This window comes from Podarcis gaigeae (genome assembly GCF_964106915.1).
Source record: "Podarcis gaigeae genome assembly, chromosome: 9".
NCBI classification, from domain to species: domain Eukaryota; kingdom Metazoa; phylum Chordata; class Lepidosauria; order Squamata; family Lacertidae; genus Podarcis; species Podarcis gaigeae.
Window position 1 is genome coordinate 35,277,138 of NC_139685.1, and position 26,262 is coordinate 35,303,399.

The 26,262-nt window shown below is 40.7% G+C and overlaps 2 protein-coding genes across 34 annotated transcripts in view; one reads left to right on the forward strand and one right to left on the reverse strand.

Moving 5' to 3' along the window:
* The first annotated feature begins 481 nt into the window (after positions 1-481).
* On the forward strand, positions 482-24,635 carry CBR4 (carbonyl reductase 4). 17 transcript variants are annotated; one of them, XM_083755952.1, is made up of 11 exons: positions 1,721-3,545; positions 3,800-3,941; positions 4,535-4,655; positions 5,327-5,463; positions 7,799-7,933; positions 11,182-11,340; positions 11,709-11,779; positions 15,503-15,617; positions 17,444-18,865; positions 21,924-22,027; positions 24,455-24,635. In XM_083755952.1, the coding sequence occupies exons 1-8, from the start codon at positions 3,327-3,329 to the stop codon at positions 15,548-15,550; spliced, it is 1,032 nt and encodes a 343-aa protein (XP_083612078.1). In that variant the 5' UTR covers positions 1,721-3,326; the 3' UTR covers positions 15,551-15,617; positions 17,444-18,865; positions 21,924-22,027; positions 24,455-24,635. The 17 variants fall into 17 exon arrangements, with proteins under 17 accessions (XP_083612074.1, XP_083612076.1, XP_083612075.1 ...); XM_083755948.1 differs by lacking the exon at positions 1,721-3,545 and adding an exon at positions 482-889 and having other exon boundaries at positions 15,503-18,865; XM_083755949.1 differs by lacking the exon at positions 1,721-3,545 and adding an exon at positions 1,142-1,282 and having other exon boundaries at positions 15,503-18,865.
* PALLD (palladin, cytoskeletal associated protein) overlaps positions 19,130-26,262 on the reverse strand; it is a 216,413-nt gene continuing 209,280 nt past the window's right edge. For all 17 annotated transcript variants that reach the window (XM_083755336.1, XM_083755345.1, XM_083755346.1 and 14 more), the window contains 3 exons: positions 24,407-24,572; positions 22,571-22,704; positions 19,130-21,093 (listed from right to left, as the gene is read on the reverse strand). In XM_083755336.1, the coding sequence (XP_083611462.1) occupies positions 20,921-21,093; positions 22,571-22,704; positions 24,407-24,572 (473 nt within the window). In that variant the 3' untranslated portion in view covers positions 19,130-20,920. The remainder of the gene's footprint in view (positions 21,094-22,570; positions 22,705-24,406; positions 24,573-26,262) is intronic.

Here is a 26,262-nt window from a genome sequence, read left to right on the forward strand (position 1 = left end):
AAATCATTTGCATGTTGACTTAAGTTTAAGCATGTTGTGAGCCATCTTTGCGGGAGGATGGACAGTTTTTTGGAGAACAAATGATAATGGAAATGTCCCAAAGAGGATACAGGATTCTGCTAGATCTTCTTCACCCTGTCCTGTCCTTCAGGCAGGTTAAAGCACTTTTTAATTTGATTTATAATCATAAAATGGTGACCAAAGCAGCTTCATGTCTAAGTGGGGATATGATGAAAATAGGGACCGTCCGTTCCATGACGATATTTATATCCCGTCCATCTGACTGCGTTGCCCCAGCCACTCTGGACGGTTTCCAACATAAACAAAAACAGGACAACACATCAAACATTAGCAAATTTCCCTATTAGATGTCTTCTAAAGGTTGTATAGTTACTTATTTCCTTGGTTTTTGGGGGGTGGGGGAGTTGCATAACTGAAATCTCCTCTGTCCAAAGAGTCAACGCAGATGTATTTACATATTGCACTTTGCAACACAGTATATGCGCCGCTTTCGGGTAGTGGCAGGGAAGCGGACGCCACGATAGCGGCCCAAGAGATGCGGCAGTGGGAGCACATGGGAAATGATGCCTCCTGGGGCGAAGAAAGGAGGACAAACCGCGACTGCAGCGCCTAGTGGCTAACGCGCCCGTTTCTAAAGACACAACTGCTGCTGATAGCCTAACCAGTCTGCAGCCGTCGAGTTCGGCCCTGAGCAACATCCCAGCACGCCCTGCGAGAGAACGAACTACAACCCCCGAGACTACCCATCTACGACGTATTCGGACCCCTAAGGATCATGAAGCGCGGTGCATGTTGGGAACGGTAGTTCACGTTTGAAAGTGCAGACGCCTGACGGGTAGGCCTCCGTCCGCCCGAGCTCTGCGACAAGGTAAGGAAAGGTGGGAAGGCTCACATCCCAGGCATAGCCCAGCTTAGACACCGAGTAAATGACTTCACACGGTCGGGCAGGCCAGGGTTTTTCCCCCGCTGCCACTTTCGGTAACACTCTCTTCCAGGATTCCGCTGGATTTTGTTCGGTGCTGCTGCCCCCTCGCGGTGCGCTTGTGGTGTTAACCTTTCCCAAGCGGCCGTTGCTCCAGGCAACGCAGCTGCGGCGTCCTCGGCCCTTTTAGGCGCATGCGCATCTGTTCACTATAAGCGCGTGCAGAGGGCGTCGTCGTGTGGCGGATCCGCACTTTGCTTCTAAGGAACAAGGCAGGAAAGTCGCCGCCGCTGCTTTGCGTGGCCGTTGGGAGGACGCTCCTTAACGCTTGGGGAGAAGGTTACCCCACTCCACCCCTCCAGGGAAAGCCCATGGGGAAGCGTTTTTCTATAAATTATTGTTATAATTTATTAAATTTATATAATGTGGATATATATGACTGTTAGCTGCAGCTTGCAATTGCTGTCCAATGCACAGCTGCCGGAGGAAGGCGGGGAACTGTGGCAACTTTGGGGTGTGAGGAGAAGTGCTTGGAACAAAGCCATGTCTTTTGGGGCGTCCATTTCACATCTTGTGTGAAGCTGTTGGGAAAAGACTTGGTTCGTGGCTCTTATTTCCCATCGACTTCAGTGGGGCTTAAGTGGGCCTCGCATTTCCTCCTCAAAATTGCAATTTTTTGCTGCGGGAGAAGGTCTTCTTACTCGAGACTGAGCCCCCACTGAAAAGTCGAGAACTTAAAACTCCGAGGAAAGGTGCAGTCTTTCACAGGTCTGCTCAGAAGTAAATCTCATTCTGTTTAATGGGAATTCATTCCACAGAAGTACATGGGATGGTAGCTCAGCAACTCTCCCATACAACCTCTGTTCCTCGCCATTGGGAAAGAAATGCTGTTATTAACACTTACCGGTACCTGGGTTGAAGGGAAAGTGCAGTTTTCACATTTTGCAATAAGCAGCAAAACAGTGATTTTAAAGTAGGTTTTAACTGTGGCACCTGGTTCAGTGGATATTTTCATTGTTTATTACTTTTTCTCCCTTTAAATACATTTAAGTATGGTTTAATTTATTTTCATATTAGCTAGGGCTTGTTAACAGCTTGGCAAAAATAAAGCCATTGATTTAATTTTTTCTTCTTAACTTTTTGACAGTGGTTAGAACCTGAATATTTGCAAAAGCAATAGCTATATATGTTTAGATAGACACACCTCCCTCTGCCCTTTTTACAATTATGCTGCTCTATGTAGTGGCACCAAATAATGTTTATTTATGTAGTCCATAAAACTTTACGCTGCTTGATTGTAATAAAAAAACACAAAGATAAAACAAGAAAATTTTTAAAAATCACAGTAGTATTTTAAAATATACAAAAGTTAAAATACTAAACAGATTATGTAGCTAGTGGTGATTTAGTAGACATTCCACATGGATTTGTATAACTTTGATTTAGCACCCACCTTCCCAGCCTCAAACTGATATGTGTTGACTGATCTTTATGCTAACCCTTTTTTATTTCTTTAGACAATTTTTCATGTGACTGATATGTTTGGTTTGGAAACTTTGAAAAATTAAGTGAACAAAGAAGTTACTGCGCAGCTGAAAATCAGATTTTACTCTAGCACAAAACACAGGCATAGTTGGGTGTTTAAATATTCTCATTGATTTTCCATTTCCTATTTGTACAGACACTTTACAAAAGAAATGCAAAAGGCTAAGAGTATGCAGCAATGCCATAGAACTAGACCGTATCATACACGTCTCAGGCAGCATTTATCACTTCAAAGCAATTGCACTTCATATCCATTTCAGGACTAGTGTATGAGTTGTGGTTACACTATGTTTACACTAAGGGAGGCTATGTCAATATGGTTATAAAGTAGTCTCCTTTAAGTGGCTTGCTGATTTGAACTTCAAGCACTTTAAGAGTATGAGAGGAGTGCAGGGCAGTGTTAACCACACACCTGGCACTAGTTTTGTAATTATGTAATCAAAAACGTTTTTGAGTGACACAGGCAGGTGGGCATGAATGGAATGATTTGCTTCTGTGGCAAAGCTTGTCTGTCTTATTAGCCTCTTATGCTTCCTTTAATACGTTGCTTGTACATAGGTGCACTGTGTGTGTGTGTGTGTGTGTGTGTATGTACATAGATAGATAGAATACCTATCATCTTTCTATCTGCTATATACATAAAGATCCTTAGGTCTGTCTGACAGATGTGTCAGAATAATTGAAGTATTTCCAGAACACCCAGAAATCTGAAATTGGGAAAAGATGCACACCAACGCTTCTTAAATACTAATAAGGTCTGAAAACAGGGTACTTTAATTTATCGCTATCAAAATAGAATGGGAAGTGTGATGGCAACACATTGCAAGCCAGGGTGCAAATGAAGCAGTATGTTGGGCCAGACTTAGGTAAGGTTATAATGGGTCAAGTCACCTTTCTGTGGGTGTTCACCAGTCCCTGTTTTAATACTTGGAAGAAAAGGGTGACGTTGCTGGCAGCTGATAGTGCAAGAGTAATAGCCAATTTGCCTTCCAGAAGATACAGACTCCAACAGGCTTTGGAATGTACAGCCCTCCAGATGTTAGACTGCAACTCAATGGTCAGTGGTCGGGGATGGTGGGAATTGTAGGCCACAACATCTGTAGGGTGTATAAATTTGGCCATCCTGGTGATAGTACTGGCTAAAAGATAATAAAAGCAATAATAAAAAATAATTGCAAACCCCCCTGTAGCATGTAAACATTCTGTACAATTTATGACCATTCCATCTTTTCATGCCAGTATAATAAATGTAATGCCAACACACATTTTGTCTGTCTGTACTATCAATATTTTGTTAACTGTTCATTGAAGATGTCAAGGGTCTGTGCCATTTTTGGAGGATCTCGGGGAATTGGCCATGCTGTTGCCCAACTGCTAGCACAGAAAGGATATTGCCTGGCCATTATTGCCAGAAATCTGGATAGAGCTCAAACTACTGCAAAGAACTTGGGAGGTATGTATACCTTAGTGTTTTTGCAAAATGTGTTGAACTATTAAAGTAATACATGCGTGTTAAATAAAGTAGCATGATTATTTTACACTGAATTTGAATCTGATAGTACAACCCCTACATAATACAGTGGTACCTCGGGTTACATACACTTCAGGTTACGTACACTTCAGGTTACAGACTCCACTAACCCAGAAATAGTACCTCGGGTTAAGAACTTTGCTTCAGGATGAGAACAGAAATCGTGCTCCGGCGGCATGGAAACCCCATTAGCTAAAGTGGTGCTTCAGGTTAAGAACAGTTTCAGGTTAAGAACGGACCTCTGGAATGAATTAAGTACTTAACCCGAGGTACCACTGTATAGTATAAGATAAGGGTCTGGTTAATAGTTGATGAGTGACATGGGGAATTGTTGGTTCTTTGTAATGTAAAAATGTGTACTCTGTCAGTATCAAACTTCGTTTCCAATCATATAATTAGTATATTATTTTCTAGGATCCACATGCTAGGTAACAGCTCTCTGTATTTATGATACTTGCAGTCTCTGAATGTTTTGAGAAAGTTTGTATCTTATTGCGGACTTTGTCCCAACACAGCAGGTCATCTAGCATTTAGATGTGATGTTTCCAAAGAAGAAGACATCCAAAATGTGTTTAAAGAAATGGAGACAAGTTTAGGTCAAATAAACTATCTGGTTAATGCTGCGGGTATCAACAGGTTAGTTTCCAATTTAAGCTTCTATCAAAGGTACACTTTTGAAAATATCTAACATAAATAAATATACAGGTATAAAATAGTATGGTTTATTTTGTTTTAGAGTTTAAAATCAAAGATTTAATTTGTATCTAAAAGTATGTGGAACAAATTTCATTAGATTGATTTGATATTCTTTGATTTTAGGTAGTTGAATTAAAATATCATTATCCTAAAAGGACTATTTTATTTGCTGCAGCCTTTATACTGATCAAAAGCTGATTTTGGAGGGGCTCTTTATCTACCTTTATTTTGTTGAAACAATAGCATAATCAGTATTCTGGGTAAGCCTTTAGGGATTGTTATAATTCACTACAATTATAGGGTGACTTCTAGTGGTCAAAGGTGCATAGGTAAAACATTCTGGAGTATCCCTACTAATAAGACAAAGGTTGCCAATTGAGATTATTAGTGCTTAATAAAACAACACAGGGTACTCAACTTCATAATGAACTCATTTAGTTTTGCACTTCAGTGTTTTTCTAGTTTAAAACAATATATTATTATTAGCAAAGTGGCTGAAATTGTTAATTTTCAGTGTATTGTAATTAATTATGGTTGATTATATTGGCCTGTTTCTTTCATGAGACTAAACAATAGTATTTCTATTTTCCACTGTCCTTTTTTAATATTAGGGATGGCTTGTTGTTGCGAACCAAGGCTGATGATATGTTATCCCAGCTTCAGACCAATCTTTTGGGGACAATGTTGACATGCAAAGCTGCTGTGAAGGGTATGATTCAGCAGCAAGGTGGAGCTATTGTTAACGTAGGTGTGTCTGCCTAAACAAATATGATTATTTTCAATTGATACTAACTTTTCAAGAATCAACATATGGTATGTTACAAGTTCTATATAAACGCATGCAGTTGTAGTTCCTACCAAAAGTAACCACAGCACTTTTGGGGACATTGGATTGGAGTCAAATGTGCCTTTTGCCTGCTGCTTTTACACCTCAGCATTGTGCAATCAAGAGTGTAACAAAAGGCAAATGTATTCTTCTTGTGTAAGATGCTCATACAGTAAGCCTTTTTCTCATTTTATAGAACTGCATATTCACTCCCACTGTTGCGTGGCAATTCCCTCCCCATCCCCAAGATGAAGTAAATAAAGACACCGGACACCAAATTTAGGTTAATGGGCGAAAATGGCCACAACTTTATTGATTACAGGAAAGAGCGGTATTGGCTTTAGGCATTGGCCCTACCAGACTATCCGGTCTAACCGGGAAGGGTTAAGCACCAACCGGGGGAGCCCCCGAGATGCACATCCCTGGGCACTCCCCAGGGGGTTACCACTCGGGGGCGCGCTTTAGGCCCTAGCCTCCGTAGGTTTCGGACGAGGCGACGCCCCCCCGGAGTCCTTTAATGAACTACCCTTCAAGCTTTGGGGGAGGTGATGGTGTTCCTCCCCCCCCCCCGACCTCATTTTCCTAACAATACCCCTGCCAATGCCTAACCGCCAAAACCAGGAGTTGTGACGTTTTGCTACGAGGTAGGCGAAAAAACCAAGTGGCTAAAAAATACAGCCAATTGAGCCAAATGGAAAAACTCCTACCTGGCCCCGTGCGGCGACCAGCCGAAGCCCATAGCAAAGTCCAAATGCAAGCCTAAAGGGCGGGTGGGTGGGAAACCGCTACTGCTGAGGGAACGAAAAGGGGCAAGCCAGGGCTGCCCTGACCTTAAGTGATCCCGGGAGGGCCCGCCCCTTGCAGCAGCCGATTGGCTGCCACTGTGGGCGGTGAATATTGATGAGCTGGGGGGAATCCCTGCTTCTAGCGGGGCTGACGCCAGCCCCGCGAGATTGTTGATGGGGTCGTGAGCCCGCAACCCCACCCCTCTTTAGGTCGGGAGTGGCTTTCTCTCAAAAAGTGTTTTCCAGCTTCTCTGAGGCTGCAGTCCTACACACACACACCTAGGAATATGTCCTATTGAACTCAGTGAGGCTTAATTTTGGGTAGATATTCATAGCATAACTTTGTAAAAAAATTAAAAGCTGCTTATGATGCAGCGGGATGTGGTGTCTGCAGTTAGGGAAAACAAGAGGGGAAATCTGTTCTATCTGCTTGCCTGCCAGACAACAGACCTCTCTGGAGTTGTGCCCATAAATGCAATTTGGAATTCATGGGTGCCCACTGGACATCCTAGATCAGGGATAGGGAATGCCTGGTCCTCCCTTGACCCAGCTTCTATAATCTAGTATGTTTGTGATATAGCTGTATTTTATTCTTAGCTTTTTTTTTGTAAGCATCTTTGGCAGTAGTGTAGAAGGTGGGTTACAAAGAGCATTAAATAAATAAGCAAATATTTTAAGGAGAAATTCTGTGATTTATATTTATGTCTGAAAGAGTTAGCCTCTTTTCTAGAACCAAAGAGCTCCATAGATAATGCCTAATGGCTTCACAACAGGCCTTGGGAACATACTGGAAGTGACTGTATTTTTTAAAATGTTGATAAAATGAAAAATTTCTGCATGTAGATTGTTTTAAAACACAGAGTAGCAGGACAAGTTAAAAGTAGGAGAAATATTTGTGCCACTCAGGGTATTGTTGTTGTTTTTTTAAATAGACAGACTTGATGCCAGGTTCATGTTATTTTGCATACAAGAAACAGATAAATATAAAACCATGTGAGGCAATACAGGGAAATGTCAGGGTTAACTGACACCATCTTTCCTCTTTAACCACTTCCTAAATAGGTAATAATAATCATATTTGTTCTAGTTGTAGACTTTTGTGAGTTCTCTGGCACCTGAGAGTACTATACACTCACTGTCTGAGGGGACAGTGGGGCTTGCTGAGGTGTGGGAAGAAATCAACCAGCTTGTTACCTGCTACTACTTCTGACCTTCTCCCTTTGCCCTATTGCAAGGTTTTGGGTTCTCACTTGTATTTTCATATGGCTGGGACTGTAACAGTATCTGTAATGCATTAAGTGCATGCTTGCTTTTCAGCATAAGGCCTTCATGTACATTAGGCAAAAAAGATAAGGCATTAAAAATATTTAATTAAAAGTTAAAGATCAGTACAGCTACTATTAAAAACGCCCAGTCCTGACTATAGTTTCTAAACTTTGGCTTTGCCTGTCTTTCCCTTTGGTTTATTTTAGGAAGTATCGTTGGGCTGAAGGGCAATTCTGGTCAGAGTGTATACAGTGCCAGCAAAGCAGGATTAGTTGGATTTTCACGCTCTCTTGCTAAAGAAATAGCAAGAAAGAACATTCGAGTCAACATGGTTGCTCCAGGTTAGTTTTTAGTTCACCAACTGTCACTTGTGAATCAGTACGTAAGATCAGATGCTTTTAGGTCCTTTTATACTGAATTTAATTCACAATATTGATATCAGTCCGATAATTGCATCAGTTACATACTTAACAGGTAAAGCAACGGTGGAGAACCTTTGACCCTCCAGATGATGTTGGACTCCAGTGGGAGTTTTCCTCCTGCCTTGCTCCACCCTCCAGCCCTTGGATCCGTAGAGGCCTTCAGAATGGTGCTGCTGCCACAGGCATTATGCGTGTGTGTCTTGTCATGAACTGGGTGGAAGATTGTGAATCATAGGGATGGAGAGAGAGAGAGAGTGTGTGTGTGTGTGTGTGAATCCAGCAGTGCTTAGTTTGTTTTTGATTGTTAAGTTGTTAATGTTGCTAGTATTGTTAGGATTTTGATTACTGCAATGCCTTGTGAGTTTTATAAAATGACTTCTTTTGTGGTTGTGCTGTTTAGACGATTTTTAAAAGTTGTTTTGTTATTAGTGTTCTATAGACAGTGGAAGTTTTACTGATGATTTGTTAATTATTTTATACGGTTTATGTTGTGGTTGTGATGTTGTTATTTATGGTGTGTAAGCTGCTTTGTGACTCATGTGAGTGAAAAGCTGCGAAGAAATAATAATAAAACATCTAGATAGGCTTGTCTAATTAAGAATGTTTTTAGCAACTGCCAAAAAGAGTACAGTGAGGTTGCCTGCATGATATCAATAGGCAGGGAGTTCCAAAGTGTAGGTGCTGCCGCACTAAAATTTTGAGTTGAGTAACACTTGAATGAGGATATATGGGGTAAGACAATCTCATAGGTAAACTGGTGCCAAGCTGTTAAGAGATTTATATACTAATAGTAACACCTTTAACTTGGCCCAGTAGCAAATCAGCAGCCAGTGCAGTTCTCTGAGCATAGGTGTTCTGCTATGTCCTCCTGTCAGCAGTTGTGTTGTAGCGTTCTGGACTAACTGAAGTTTCCAGATCAGGTAACAGGGAAGCCCTTCATAGAGTGCGTTGCAGCAATCTAGTCATGAAGTAGCCAAGGCATGAGCTACTTTGGCCAGGCTTTTCTGGTCCAGGAGTGGCTGAAGCCGACAAACCAAGTGGAGTTGGTAAAAGGCATTTCGAGCCACTGAGGCTACCCAAGTCTCCAGTTACAGGGCTGGATCTAGAAGCACCCCTAAACTGTAAAGCTGCTCTTCCAGGGGGAGTGTAACCACATCCAGGGTAGGTAATTGACCAGGTCCTTGGACATGGAAACTACTTACTCATAGTGCCTCCGTCTTGTCAGGTTTCAAGCTCAGCTTGTTTTCCCTCATCCCAAGCAATAGCCCAGGGGCTGCACAGCCTCTCCTGATTCGTGCAGATACAGTTTTCAAACTGTTTTGCTTTAGTAAAAACATTTCTAAAAAATTCCTAAAACATAACTGTGTGATGACTGCACGACTGAACAGATGAATCATTATCTGCTTGGCAAAATACAGCCTTAATACTTTTATGTATGTACACGTGCAGCAGGTGGAGTTCTTGCATTAACTCCTGTAGTTTACCTTGAACAACTCAGTTTGAGTGTGTCCCTACTAACCACAGCAAGATTTCGTTTTGAATATTAACACCTTTTGACATCTCAGCAAGCCTCTAGCAGCACACCAAGTCAAGTCCCTGGATGTGAGAATTTAACCTCCAACCTCAACCCAAGGCATTTCAAATGCACTGTCTCTCTTCATTTTATTCAATTCTGATGTTCTGTGATTTTATCCTGCTAAGGCTATCTGTGTAGGAATTGCTTTGTACAGTACTTATTTTATAGTGCAGTGCACCTTTCCATAACTGAAATGTTTCTGTCAGCTTGCAGAGACTGTAGTGGAAAGCATGGGCTCTAGTAGCCTAAATATGGAACCTTGCCTTCTCTTTCACTCCAAACCTTAACTTGATGCAAGTTGGAAACAGATCTTGGACTTGTTTTCTGTCCATCATTAAATGTATAAGTTCATGTCTATAGTGGCCGAGTACGCAGTCATTTGAACACAGGATGTGCTTTTCACAGTAACATAAAACCCTGGTTTGAATAAGAGAACTCCCAAAGATTCTGTGGACTATGCAAGACTGAGATTCTTACTGCAGCCATCCAAACTCCATATGTGATAAGATAGGGAACAGAAGTGGCTCCTGAACCGGGCCCTGTGTAGTCTTTAGTTTAAATAAGTTCAAACTGCTTGGTTCGCACAGCATTTTAAATCACAGTTAAACTCAAATATAGTTTAAAGGTGCACAGTGCTAAAACTGCATGTACTTTGTTTCTCCCTCACTCTTGTTGCTGGTTTGTTGCCAAGAACTAAACCAGGGTTTGACTTAACCATTACAGCTGAACCCAGGCTTGGGGTTTGTTTCCTTCCAAACAAACCACAAGCTGTATGAAGGCTTGCTGTCAGGTTACCGCCCATGGATGGTTTGGGGAAAACCAACCATAGGCCTGGGTTTTGATGTAATGCTAAGCCAAACCATGGTTTAGCTCCTAGCAGTGCAGCAGACGTATGGGAGGAGTTACCGTATTTTTTGCTCTATAGGATGCACTCCCCCCCCCTCCAAAAATGAAGGGGAAATGTGTGTGCGTCCTATGGAGCGAATGCAGGTTTTCGCTGAAAATGCCGAGGCCTGACGCAGCTTTGGAAACGGGCTGGACGCCAGCCTTATCTGGGCAATAAATCACTCAACACTATCCGCTGAGTTCCCGCCGGGCTCCGAAGGCTTGTGGATAGCAGCCCGAAGCCTGGGGAGCGCTTTATTTCCCCCCAAAAAACCTAGGTGCGCCCTATGGTCCGGTGCACCCTATAGAACGAAAAATGTGGTAATTGGCATGCACTAGCATGCTTTAAACAATAGCTAAGTTGGTTGGATATAGTTTTAGAGGTACACCTTATTGAAATCAGTAGTGGGACTTAATGTGAAACAAACATGGTTAGAATGGGGCTATATATGTAAGAATTTGGATGTGTAAAATTTGTCACAGTTTCTAGACTGATGTTTCCAGTTTCAAGAAGTTTTAGATAAGTTTGAATACACAAACATTTCTTTCCTTAAATGGTTTTTAGTTGTGCAACTATGCTTTGCATTTTGACAGACTCTTGAGCTCAGGAAACTATATAGTTGTGATGATAGGAGTTTTATCAGGATTTGACTAGGTCTTATTTCATAAAAATATTTTCTCTCTCTCCCCCCCCCCCCAATGTTAGGCTTTATTCACACGGATATGACAACACATTTGAAAGAAGAGCAGTTGAAGAAAACTATTCCCCTTGGACGATTTGGGGAGCCTCAAGAAGTTGCCGAAGCTGTTGCATTTCTTCTGGAGTCTCCGTATGTAACAGGCCAAGTTCTAGTTATTGATGGAGGTTTGCAACTTTTGTTTTAAAAGCCATGATAGCATAGTCAATGAGTGTGGGAAAACATATTCATTAGTTGAAAGTCCCAAGAAGTGGATTGAGGTGATACTTCTTTTGTTAGTATTTTAAATTAAAGTAGTATAAATTTGTAGTTAGTCTGATAAGCTTCAAATCATATGCTTACTTGTCTGTTTGCCTTAGGTAAATAAGCAAATTATGTGTGAAACCAGATTTTTTTTTTGGGGGGGGTGTAGATGATTCCGGGTCCCATTTTTGTTTTTTTTGTGTATATATTGAAATTAAATGATCTGTTGTTTTTTTAAAAGTGCTACATGTTACCAAATATACTAATTGTGACATAGACCTTGCTTCATCAGATTTGTTCTTTCTGCATAGAAAGCTTAATGCAGCTCGCCTTCCAAAAGTTGGTCTATTTTTAGTTTATTCTGTAAGTAAAGTATGATCTTTTTCATAGTTAATGTTGGAAAACTTTGGTGTTCTACTTGGAGAGGCAAAGGAAACTGATGATAAACTGCTTAGGAATGTTGAATGCTTGGTTATATAGGGCACACTCCATGCATATTTATTTTGTTTCTCCTATGAAGTGGTTGCTAACAAAGAATACAATATGCTGAACTTCATATCCTTAGGTTTCTTAAATAAAACACTAATTTTCAAAGGTTTTTTTCATTCATTCAAAGTACTTGAAATAGTGAAAAAAGTATTATTTAGATGTGACATTTTCTAGCTGTCTCCTACTTGAAGCATAAATATTTGTTCTTTCTATCACTTTAGAAAGGGCTATATATATATAATCACTTCATACATTAAAAGCTATCTAGTCTATATTCTTATTCTGGATGTTTTATGGCTCTTTGGCACCAATATACCTTTTTATCACAAACAAATATTTTGTGTCTACTACAGTATCTGGATAACAGAAAAGTTCAACTGTATGCTATATTGGTGGTTTTTTAAAAAAATATTTTATTAAAGGTTTTCTTGTTTTACAGTGTAAGTGTAATGCCTCGTATCCCCCCCCCCCATGTAACATTTTTACAAATCTGTTTCATTTGTTGAGGCATTAGGGGGAGAAGAAAAAAAAAAGAAGAAAAAAAGAAAGAAAGGGGGGTGGAGGGAGGGGAGATGGATGGGGATGGGGTCGGGTAGTGGTGTTTCTATTATGCTTAATGTATGTAGAGTTTGGTGTCAGCGTGCTTGTGTTTTTTACTTGTGTTCCTTTGGTGGTGAGAGAGGTTGGGGTTGGCCTAGGGTGTGATTGTTTGTTTGTGATTGGCTGTGGTGATCTTTGTTTTCGTGTGTGAGTGAGGTGGGTGGGTGTTTTGGATCAGGTTAGCCATATTGATTTGTATGCTGTTGGTGAATTATTGTCATTGTCCTGTTGGGCTGTGTATGTGATAAAGGGGAGCCATACCGGGGTGAAGGTGTCTTCTTCTGTTTGTCCCCGTGTCAGTTTCAGTTTATTAGTTAATTTTTCTAGTAGGGCTGTTTCCCATACTATTTGGTACCATTGGTCCATGCTTACTCCTGACAGGTCTCTCCAGTGTCTGGTTATGGTGTTTCTGGCTGCTGAAAGTAGGTGGGTTATGAGTTCTTTGTGGTGTAAATGGGCACTGTATGCTATATTGTTATGTGCCACCCTTAACTCCGAACATTGTGATATTCTGGGGGGTTGCAGGTGCGCTTTAACACAGGCTTTGTTTTTCCTGTGGGACAATAAGGCACAGTGGAAACTAGTGTCTTTATGATATTTGGTGTATTTGCACATGAAAAACCTGCAGCCTAGATGGAGGGGCTCACAGTATTGGCACCCCAAAAGTTCGTTGCGTCTTCTATAGTCTTGCACTCAAATGAACAGCAGCCGTCATGTTTTGCCTCCTCCTCCTCTAGCTTATGTCCTTGCTAACTCCTAACTTCCCTTCTATACTCTAAACTCTCATAAAACACTGGCCTTGTCTTTTAAGCTAACTCAGTTGAGAGAGGGAGGAAACCTACACGAGCAAATGTAATTAGCCTTTCCCTCCTTTGTGTCGTTTAAATGGTTCATCTCTAGGCAAACTCCTCAGAAGGAAATTACCTGTAATAATTAGCTTTTACACTTGGCTTAATTAAAGGATTAAAGGTCTGGCATACACCTTAAATGCACACTTTAGCTATCATGTCCTAGGAAATCAGCTTTGACACCCCAAACCTTAATTAAATTCTAGTGCTAATTTGATCCATAATTTAGGTGGTCCTGAATCCCAGATTCATGAAGGTACATGAATTTTCCTACAATTTTTTTTATTTGCACAGTTATCTAGCTTAAAAATGTGAAATCTTATTAGTGGTGGCTAAGTTGCCAGTTTTTTTTAAACTGCTTTTCAGATTTATTTTACAAAAGTTACAATATGCAAAATCATTAGAAACTTTCTTATAACATAAAAATATTTCAGAACTCAGACACATGGAAAAACTCAATGAGGAGAACATTTAATAGGAAAAAGACTTATATCTGTGTTAAATTTATTTAGTTATAATGCCTTCAAACCAGGAAGGGATAATATTAAGGGCTGTTTCCCCTTCTTATTGTTCAAATCCATTAAAACCTTTCCCCCTTGCATACAATCCAAACAATCATGCTTAATATTGTAAAATCCCAAAATTTAATGTATCTGTGCCAACAAAGGCTGTTGCAAGTAGGAGTTCAACAACTGGAGAGCGCCATGTTGGCTATTTCTTCTCTATTCCAAAATAATTTGGATATTCCATAAATTCTCCTTGTAATTACTTGCCATAGCCCTGTCCATTCCACGTTCCCAACCATTTGATCCAGGGGTGCCAACTTGAATAAAATATTGGGGGGCAGATAAGCCCCATCCTGCATAATTGATCACAAGATGCGGCACGCGCGCGCGCGCGCGCACACACACACACACACACTATTTGAATGGCAAGGCCCATAAACTTTGGGGGCCCCAAGGCTCCTCAGATATTTTACTGGGGGGCAAAAGGAACCTCAGGTCCTTGGAGCTGGCTCCTGTGATTAGATCTGTTTGTATTATAAATCCTAAATAATCTGACAGAGATTAAGAACCAGGTTGTCTGCATCTTATTAAGGTTTGAAGGGTCATGCATTTGTTGATATTTAACCAGATATATTTCTAAATGTCATCAGAAGTAGATTCTCTAATCATTACTCATTCCTGGAATAACTAATTTGGCTTGTTGTTATCAGTTGCTTTATACAATAAAAGTCTCAAAATGATTTGACAGAATAAAATAGAGCACATTAAAACAGTATGAAACCAGAAAAATGGGGGGGCGGAATGAGAATACAAAATGTATAAAACGCTCATTCAGCAACATATTACCGTATTTTTCGCTCTATAACACGCACCCGACCATAACACGCACGTAGTTTTTAGAGGAGGAAAATCTGTAGGCATGCCACCCGTAGGCATTCCCTCCATTACATGCACAGACATTTCCCCTTACTTTCTAGGAGGAAAAAAGTGAGTGTTATGGTGCAAAAAATACGGTAATAAGGACCAAGTCCTAACTGCTCCACTAAAAGATGAGCACCACAATAGAAAGCAGCATTAAGTAACCAGGGTAAACAGCAAGGTCTTAGCCTGAAAAGATGGTGCCAGACAACTACCCCTTGTGAGAGCATTGCACAGATGGGGTGAAACCACTGAAAAGGCCCATTCCTGTGTGGCCACCTTCCACATTTCCCTCAGGAACACACAGAAGGGTCTCTGATGAAGACTGCTAGGTCCAGTCCGGTCCTTGAAAATACTATAAATTACTTTGGTTTCTCCCAAATTAGTTTTTCAGAGTCATTTAAACTGCCTTTGTTCATTTCAGCTTACTAACCAATAGTTTAAAATGTCTTTTTTTAAAAGTACTCAAATAATACTAATTTTGCATCTCCCAATCCATTCCTCATCTGTGTTAAATATGCAATCTGATTATTCCGTATCCAAGCTGCCAAATTTAAATAGTTTGTGGGCTAACCCCCCCCCAAAGCAAGCTGGCAGTAGTTTAGGCCTGTAATTAAAATTGGCAGACATATAAGCACAGAATAAAAATGCAAACAAAACTATTCAGGTCTTCTATATATCTTAAAATGTAGTCTGGAAGTACTATATAATTGATTTTCTTGTAGGATCAGCCCAGTAATCAAAGGTGGAAGCAAGTTTACTTTCATGTTTAGAAAAATGACATATTCACCGACATCTGGGGTGTGAGCATACAAACAGATCTCTTTTTCACCTCTTGAGGTCAGTATAATTTAAGGAATAATAGTTCATTAGGGTTAGTTAGGTAATAGTACAAAGAATCACATATATATTTCTAGCCATTTAAGTTTGGCTTGTGTGCAGAGCTAATTTAATGCTGTTTTTCATTTTGTTAGAATTGCTACATTCTTAAAATCCCAATTTTAAATAACAGGTTTATATTATTTGTGTACATAAATTCCCATTTATACATATTGTTCAGTTTCATAGTTTAAAATGAGTGTGCATGCCTTCTTATCTCTCTATAAACAGTTATTTCATGAAATATATGTTTGGCTTATCTCTTTGCTTAATTATGGTCAGAGTGGGCAAAACATTGTAATACATGACAGCAATAATCATTTGTGTTTTACAAACAGTTCAATGCAAGGTAATTGTATCTAACAAAAGATGGCAATATTCACAAACAAATAGAGAACTAGGATACATTTTCACTGATCTTAAGGAAGCCATACGTAAACCAGAAATTTCAGAGGGGGGCTGTAGCAGAATTATAATTAACCAAGAAGGTAAACTGTTCATTTGGGTCTGAATAGAGACCATATTTTTCTTTCTCACTATAGAAGTTAACCCGGCATTGCCAAGCTGATTGTTTTACTACCTATTACTGCTGTTACCAGGGAACATTGTGCTTATTTTTAAGACATTAGGTGCTTTACTATTATTATTGATTACCTGCCCTTTACCCAGGGCAGGTTGCAACATTAATACACAATATTAAAAACAGTTTAAAACCATTTATTGAATTATTGGAAATTGACTAACAATTGAATATGTCAAATAATACCTGGATTATTGCTATCTACACTTCCTGCATGTTATTTCCCACTGACCCCAAAACTTAGTTCTTCTGTCCTCCTTACAGTCATGTCTATTTATCTGAAACTGAGGATTACACTTCATGTATGTTATGAAGTAGTAGACTCTAGTCCATGAAAAATTGTGCCATAGTAAACAACTTTAGTTTTGGAAATGTCACCAGAATCTCTCTTGCTTATATATCGTTGAATCCAAGAGTACCTTGGTTGTGGAGAAAAGGCTTCACCTATGTTGGCAGTATCTTCTAAAAACTCAGGATGGTTTGGCCTTCCAGTGGTTGTGGCAGGACAGCTACAGGCCATAAAACATCATTGTGTTTAGACATGGGCCTCAAGCACTAAGTGCCTTTTCTTTTCCATCATGCCATGCCATGATGCCATTGCAACTTTTTGTAGTTGTGCAAAAATGAAATAAAATCTGCTGAAGTAAATAAGTGAATTTAAATGTAGTCAATAAGCTGAAACTGAATGACATTAATTAATTACAAATTGATATAATTATTAAAAAACACTTAGAGATCCTACTAACTTTAACAGTATTTGGAATTTATCAAATTTAGAAAGCAGCTTTCCCACATTTAGTGTCGTGCTTCACATGCTCTTTAATTGTGCCAGACTGACTAGACCCTTCAATTTCTGACAGCTGAAAATAAATGTCTAATAAATACTTCTGTGAGCATTTGTTTAGCTGTCACAATAATATTGTTTCCAGGAAAATGAGTTATTTGTTCATGCTAAATCTTGCTTGAAATGTTTGCGCTCTGCTACTCCTACTGCTATAATAGTAAATACCTCCTTCCACTCTGAAAATTTACTAGATTGTCACTGCATCATCAGATGAATTGATGGACCCCGGAACATTTTAAAGGTTGATAAATAGGCGTCTGTATAATAATTTGGGATAGATATATTTTTGGATTACTTTCTCCATGACTCAGCAGGGCAGAGATGACTGTGAAATGCAATTACCATTTCCATTTCTTTTTCCAGTTTTCTTCTACTTCGCCATCCCACATGTTTTCCTCTATTTGTACCACACAGGCTTTTCTGCATTTGTTAAACCATCATGCTCTCAATCTAATAGTGTGCTGAAGTATTTGTTTTTATAGCAACAGCTTTTTAAAAAGGCAAGCAAGGCTGTTATTTTATATTTGAGGCATGAGTTACCTCTGCTGTGATCATGAATGTATTGAGCGAATACATCTGTTTTCTTCTACTGTTTGACAAGCAAAATGTTCCTATAAATTATTGGTTAGCTCTTATGACACACCAGTAATAAAATTAACCACAAGGAGAAATCATCGTAAGGAGAAAACATTCCAATCCCTCTGAAGTTACTCTGCTGTCAAAAGCTATCTCAGTTTTGCTTACAAAACCATATTCAAGCCTGAAGGAAGCACGATTCCTCTCATTTCACCTACATGGAGCAGGTAGGATGCATTTCATTTTTTTACTTACTCCCAGGGCTGTTGTGGGTGAATCAGTATAAAGTTTATCAGTTCTTTTAAGCAACTAATTTTAAACTTGAATGCTGTTTTCTCCTAAACAACTTGTTTCTCTAGAGATGCAAACTGATGGTAGAAGAAATATGCGAGGTTTGCTCATTTAGAACTTGAGAACAAGTTCTAGCTTGTTCTTAATTCTTAATATTCAGCTATTTTATGTCGTTTAGGCTGATGTGTCAAGATACCTAATCTTTGAATTGGGTCTAATCTGTGCTGCTTCATCCTAAACTTGAGCTGTAGTAGTAGTACTTCAGCCTGTGAGTTGTATCCAGTAGTGGTTCTGTGCTAGTGGAAGAACTTCCCTAAGGCAGGTCCCCTAAATTTTGCTGATCCCTCCTATCCAAATCAGTGCAGCACCCTGTGTCTCCCTCCAGACGTCTCTGGAGCAACATGGAACATGTCAGAGAGCTGTAAGTGAGAGAGGTGAAATGGAGTGCCTCATCCTGTGCTAGTAGAAGTACTTTCTCTTGCACAAAGCCACTATTGGGGGCGAGTAGAGCAGGTCCAATAGAGGCATCCAAAGCCCTGCTTGTTTCATTTGTACTATATTAGTTTCAATTATTGCAGCCTAAGGATGTGGAAGTGTAGCTATCTTTGCTGGCTATACTCTGGGCCTCAGAGGGTTAAGCTGGCCAGGGACTGGCTTCCGTTTTGTTTGAATTTGTAACTTTATTCTAACAAGACTCCCACTCTGGTCCTGAGACAGGCTCTGCATGGGCCTGGGCATGTGGGTGAAATGAAGACTGAAGGGTCTTTCACTGTATTTGTCAGAGGTGACATCGTGCCTGCCCTGCTGGATCTCATGCATTGTTTGGGGTTTCCTCTCCTTTCGTAGGCCCCAGAACAAGCCCCTTTCCTCCCAGCATTCTACATGTCAGAGGCAGATGATCACAAATGCATCTTTCAGGTAAGAGCTCCCATTTGTCAATATGACTTACTTGCCATAATCCAGGCTATGGGGAAAGTGGCCCAGATGTCAGGAGAAGTTGATTTCAAGGGAGTTGGCTTAAAAAATACACAATACAAGCTGTACCTATGAAGTGGGATTCTAAGGATGTAAATCAGAAGCCTACTGGAGTTCAATGGGCTTTACTTCCCATAAGCATGTAGGAGTGTACCCAGTTTTATTTTTGATGTCTTAAGTCCGTGACCCAGAAAAAACACTTAATTATTAACTTGTGTAATATTTATTGATGTTAAACCCACATGATATCAGCACAACAATCCAAAGTAGTATGATTGTACATTTTTTTTTATAAATACAAATAAAAATAAGCAAAATGCTACTAGTGAAGCTAAACAAATATAGATTAGCGAGTCACATTTGAGAAAAGTTTGGTAAATGAATGATAGGACAGTTTTATATGACAGATTGTGTATGACAGTACAGATATGTAAGAAATGCTTATAACAAGCTGTAACCACTTGCAGCAGTTTGCATAGAAAAATAACTATTTTCTGTGCTAAGAGTTTATTAGCCGCTAAAAAAAACCTGGTTTGTGTACTTAACATGGGTGCAAAGCAATACATGTATAGCAGTAATGCAAAATATATGGTGTGGTACATAATACAAAACTTCTCTTAAAAAGTACTGCACTTGAATAACTGAGTTGAGATAAAAGAGTCAACATTTTTATTATAAATAAAGTACTATAAACGTGCTTTGATAAGGAATACAGTGTTTTCCTTTTGTAGCAAAGTACTCTTGTACCATCAAAACCACATCTTTTCTTCCTGCCAGACTCAACTGAACTCTTAAATTGATTTTGAATGTTAAATGGCTTAATGCCTAAGTGAAGTCCAGTTAGATGCAGAACTAGTCTACATCCTGGAAGTTTGACCATTTTTACTTTCTTGACGAAGTCTCAGTCTTAGGCAGGGCTATTATTCATTGCTGCAGTAAGCAATAACACAAAATTGTAACATCTAGTACACATGCATGCAGTGTTTAAAATATAACACCATTTTCTTTATCATCATTCTGCATTCCCTCCTATTTACTAATCTATTCTCTGTGGTGTGCTTATCATTCAAACTCTTGCAGACTCACTCCTTTCCCCACGTACTCTATACTCATCACTTTTGTCATGGTGTTCTGGTCAAGCAAATCTCCAGTATGATGATGATGATTTAAAGCATTTGGGTAACCATGGAATTTCAAAGAGATGAAGTGCAATGTTTTCTCAAGACGCTTTCATTCTGAAAAACGTCTGTCCTACTGCCCCCATCCTGTCCTGTCCCCCTTGCAAATTTTAATACTGTAAAATAATCCCATCCCATAATGTCCAGATTTTAAGTTATCTTATGACTTAGTCTGGCAGTACAGTTTTAAGTCAGCCACTTCCTGCCAGAAAACAAAGCTTTCAGGTGTGAAGCTTGCTTGCCTATCTATCCTAAGTTTCTTTAAGCAAACAGCCTCCTTTCCCTTGAGAATAGAAAACCATTTACAGAGATACTAATTTAATTTAGATGTCTCTTCCTTTTCCCCTTCCATCAGTATATTGCACATTTTTTACTGCTGTTAATTAGAATGTGTTGCTGATACACTTGCTGCTGTGTTGTAGCTTTAAAAAATGACTAGCATTATTCATTACGAGTTATAGCACCTACAACTTGCAAAAGGCACTTGGTGATAAGTTCTGCAGTGTGCTTGCTTCCGAAAAATCTCATTCAAATGCATTTGGCATTTGTGAATAGGATTATTTAAAAACAGTGCTACCCCCATAGTAATGAAACAGTTATGGTGAAGGTGATGTTCATGTGTAGGGGCTGTACATTTCCATTGAATAATCACTACTTTAAATTGTAACAACGAGCAAGAAATACATGATTAAGGTGTTCTTTATCTTTTGCACACAATGTGTTTGCCTTTCACATAAAGTGGCATAAATTATCATTGGTCAAGACAATGGCTTTCAGTGTTTTCACTTTGAAAGGAAATGGTAGGCCTGATAGCCAAGATTTACAGATCATCACTTTCTACCAATCCAGATTGTAGTGTCAGGTGTCCTGGGTTTGCTTCTGGCTGAAACGCAGCTTTGATGTCTAGTCCTTGGTCAGAAAGTGCTGCATATCGACTAGCTGAGGGACGCACCTTCTTTGGTTTGGTGGTCTGGGGCTGTTGCTGCCACTGAGCTGCAGAAAGGGAAGAAGGAAACAGTTTGCTGCTGTAACATAAGCATCACAAATGGAAAATTATAGCCCTGGTTAAGAGGGAATTCCTCCAGCAACATATTACAGTGGTACCTTGGGTTACATATGCTTCAGGTTACAGACGCTTCAGGTTACAGACTCTGCTAACCCAGAAATAGTACCTCGGGTTAAGAACTTTTCTTCAGGTTGAGAACAGAAATCATGCAGCGGCAGCGGGAGGCCCCATTAGCTAAAGTGGTGCTTCAGGTTAAGAACGAATTAAGTACGTAACCTCCTTGACTCAGTATTTCTCCTTAGTCATAAACTAGTCCTTTGAGAACATTTAAGCCTGGATGGATTAGCCTGTAAAAGGAACCAGGAGGGTTTAAAACCCCAGAGAGCTACTGCCACTCAGTGTAGACCAGCCTTTCCTCAAACTGGTGCCTGCTGGATAGTTTTAGACTACAACTCCCATCAAACTCAGCCATCATGACCAATGATGATGGGAGCTGTAGTCAAAAACACTGGAGGGCAACTAGGTTGGAGAAGGCTACTGCAGACAATACTGAGCAAGATGGATCACTGGTTTCACTTAGTATAAGGCTGATTCCTATGTTTCTAACCTTCCTATGTACAACCATGGCTAGTAGCTCCACCAGCTGAAGCTTATAAACTTTAGAGAAATAATATGTAGAGGAGCATGCTTTCATCCATTTTCTGATAACTACATGGCACACAAGGTACTCATCTCTGGCAACTCATCTTTTCTCCTCTTCCATTCTGTACTACTGGAACTTCTCTCTGATGAATTTCCTTCCTCTGCTTTCTTCCAGTTGCACAGATCTTGGTGAACTTGGCAACAGGATAAGGGATTCACTCCAGGCAGTTCAGATACTAGATGCTTTCCCAACTGCATGCAGCCAATCCTGACTTCACAGTGAGTGCATTGGTTTGATATGCCACTCATTCACACCTTACTTTGTTCTTTGGTTCACAACATGATTTTTTTTTAAAATGTACAACTTAGCTATGAGATAGTCTTATCCACAGGTAGTCAATGAAGCATGTCTGGATGGTTGCCATCTTTAATTACAAATCCACAGATATGCCGGGGACTGGAAAAACATGCACACCTCTGTACCTAGGGAAAGTGGAAGAAATGCAGAGCATTCTTCCAACCCCACCTGCAAATTTGAATATACGTGTGGAATAGGCTGTTAGGAACATTGGTTTGGTATTTCCCACATGGGCTGCAAAACTAGAGAGCTCCTACATTGTATAGACCTAACTTAAAGTACAATAATCATGGTTTATGGCTTTCAATAGAGCTAGGATGAGGAACTTGTGGCACTCCAGATGTTGGACTCCCCAACACTGCCCAAGCTGGCTGGGGCTGATGGAAGTCCAGGAACATTTGGAGGGCTACAGGTCCCCATCTATGACAGTGTATTGCTGTTCTACAGGGAGCAGCTAAACTTACTATAGACATCCAGCCTTGCTGTGCAGGACACAATCCCAGCCTCATTCTTTGCTGACACAGTGTACCAACCAGCATCTTCTTTTGTAGCTCCCTGGACAAGCAGGCAGATATAGCCATGGTTATCCTGGTGCATGCTGAAAGAGAAGTAAATAACAATAGTGGCATGGTTACGTACATTTATTATTTTAAATGATAGTTTCTTCATTCAGATTTCAAATTTAAGAGGCTGGTTTTCAATTTCTTGAGCAGACCAATGCCAGGGATTAATTTCAGCATAAGCGTAAACCGAACCCACCCCCCTAGGGTATACCTAGGCCCACCTATCACTTTTGGCAATGTTGCTCCCTCCCATTGGGAAATGAAAATATATAAAAATATATAACCCAGGCTGGGGAAACTTAGCTAGATGGGTGGGGTACAAGTAATAAAATTATTATTCTTATTATTGGAGGGATGGGGAAACTGCAGCCCTCCAGATGTTGGACTACAAGTCCCATCATCCCTCTCACCATTGGCCATGCTGGCTGGGATTGATGGCAATTGAGTCTAGCAACTTCTGGAAGGCTCAGGTTCCCAGCACTTGATAAAACTAGCATCAGGGCAAGAAACCCTTTGTCATCTTTTCCTCCCACTGTACTTTATTTATTAATGTGCTGTACCACCTCACTGCTTCTGCACATCTCCAACTCCTGCCCCACCATGTAAACCTAAAACATTCTGCAAGTCTTACATTGGAAGCAGGTTCCTGACATCAAGGTGAGGGCTGGAGGTTTGCCACCCACTGGGTATTACAGGTAGCTTTTAAGAATTCAGAAATAGCAGTTCTTTGTAAACCATTCCCAAGAAAATATATTTGTAATTCATTTATTTTTTTGCTAAGCATAGTATTTCTATTTAGAACTGCTTTAGAACTGTAATTTTCAGGGTTTTAAAAAATTACTGTATTTTTCGCTCTATAGGATGCACTTTTTCCCCTCCAAAAATGAGGGGAAATGTGTGTGCGTCCTATGGAGCAAATGCAGGCTGCTTGGCTTCAGCGAAAGCAACGCGAAGCCTCCGAAGCGCAGAGGCAGCGCTCCCTCCGCGCTCCTTGGCTTCGCGTTGCTTTTGCTGAAGCCTGGAGAGTGAGAGGCGTCGGTGCGCACCGACCCCTCTCGCTCTCCAGGCTTCAGGGATAGCCACGCACAGCCCCTCTGGCAGGGAGAGGCTGCATGCGTCTATGGCTTCTTTAGCCCTGCGCAGCCTCTCCCAGTAGGTTGTGTGGGGCTAAAGAGGAAGCCAAAACAGCGAGCTGGATCCATTCCGCTCGCTGCCTTAGCTTGTTCCATAGCTGCGCGCAACCCCTCTGGCAGGGAGAGGCTGCACGGGGCTATGGCTTCCGGAAGGGAGAGGTTGCGCAGCCTGTCCGCTGCTCTTTGGGGCTGGGGTTGGAAATAAGATTTCTTTCCTTGATCCCCCCCCCTAAAAACTAGGTGCGCCCTATGGTCCGGTGCGCCCTATGGAGCGAAAAATATGGTATATAGCTGTAAGACCCAATGTAGATAATGATATGCTGATTGTTCCTTAAGGAAGCATCTGGTAGGTACAGTCCTGCCAACACATGTTATCAGTAAGAACAAAAAGAAAGCATCTTGTAAACTGTCATTCTTCCCTATGCTGTGAACTGCAGAATCAGAGCCAGCTATACAGTACTGTGTTTCCCACTGCCAGGAAACCCCAGCCCTTCCCTCCACCCCAACAAACCTACCCGAGAAATAAAAGCAAATGCAACCCCTGACCAACACAATACATGAAAATTTCAACATCAAGCAGAGACTCAGAATAAACAAGACTAACCTCACTCTGTCAGTATTGTATGTGAGCGACTCGTTTTCTTTCTTCCAGAAGATCTGAGGGTGCGGCACACCTGAAACCCGGCATTCCAGTCGCACAGGATACCCCTCAGCTACACCTGTGTTTTGTAGCTTCTCTACAAATACAGGTGGCTTGTGTGCTTCCTTAGCTGTAAAAAAAGAAATAACTTTTCTCTCTCCCTCATTTGAACCAATAAAATATCCCATACATATTTCCCTGCGTTTCCTGTTGGTGTTTCTGAGCAGGAGCAGCACATGGCATGTAGTGGCATTGGGAAAGCTTTTGGCATTTGCTGACTGTCCTTTGGCAGCAACTGAATTGCATCTTAGATTGGGGGGGCGGGGGGCGCGCGATACAATCTGGTCAGACTCAAAATGACTTCACTAGGAGAGTTGTGCAGATTCTTATTTTCCTCCTCCCAAAATCCTAAGATCACAAACTTGAAGTGCTCAGGTGGTTGGGGATTGTGCTCAGCTTATAACTGTGCTTTTAACACAACAACAACAACAACATCAACATCAACAGGCCACTAGATGTTCTTCATCTCTTTAGAAGACGGAACATAGCTGACTTACCCACTTTAATTTTCCACTTGCAAAGGAGCCTTCTAAGAACTATCCTAGCTGCATGGGAGCTATTTATGCATGAGTGAATCCACAGAGATCGGGTACTTGCTAAATAATCCAAACACGTGAGCGTGGAAGGGGCTGATCTCAATGCTATTTCACCCTTGAAGGCAGGGTGCTGATCCCATAGCTTACTTTAAACCAGTGATGGCCTAACTTGGCCCTCCAACTGTTTTTGGACTACCACTCCCAACATCCCTAGCTAACAGGACCAGTGGTCAGGGATGACGGGAATTATAGTCTCAAAACAGCTGGAGGGGTGACCCACACATTATTGGCCATTTGTGGTTGGATCTTTCACATCTTTTGCCTGAAAACTGCTAACAGAGAAGGCCAGGATACCATTTAAAGATCCCCAAAGCCAAACACAATTGTCTCTTCCTACAGTCACTCATTGCTCTGATCTCTGTTCAACTGTTGTACAGTGAATTCAAATTACCAATTCAAATTTAGGACACAACCAGCACTGTTCCTAAACAGTCCATATGCATTTTGATAGCACTGTAGGGAATACAGAGACTGTTCACCCATCTGTAGTCCCCCCCCGCCCCGTTAATTATATACTTGTGAGCCTTTTATTTGTTATAGGAAAGCTGGTGCAGTGTGCTGTAAAAAAAAAGGCATCAGCTGAAAGCCCACGCGTCAAACTCAGATTGTCAGGATTTTCAGATAGGATTCAATCATCCCAGAAAATTCAGGCTGCTTAAATAAAGCTGGTTTGGAGCTCTTGGGCAACAAACCCATTTTCCCAAAAGATCAGACTTTTCCTGATAAAGTGACTGCAAAATGCACTGGAAATTGCAGGATAATGATATAACATGGTCTGATCTCCCCAAAGACAGATCAGAGTTAATGCTCATTAAATAGCAGATGTCATCTAACCTCTCCACAAACAAATGCGGCTAAATGCTCATTAAACAATAGTCTAAGAGTGACCAGAGTGGCCTTAAGAAAGCCATCCCCTCTCAAAACCACTATTTCATGGCAGCCACATATCCCCCATCTCCCCAAATGTGAGCTTCTTAATTCCCACCCCACCACTGAGAAGATCTCTCTGGGAAAAATATTGATTATGCCCAAATCCTTAAAACCCCCAAAAGGAAGATGATTTATTGCCAAAGAGGCCAAATGCATCTTCAAAAAGAGTACAGCAGAAAGCAAACTCTGAATTCTTGGGGGGCTCAGGCATGCCAGAATAAATTAAGTCTTGTA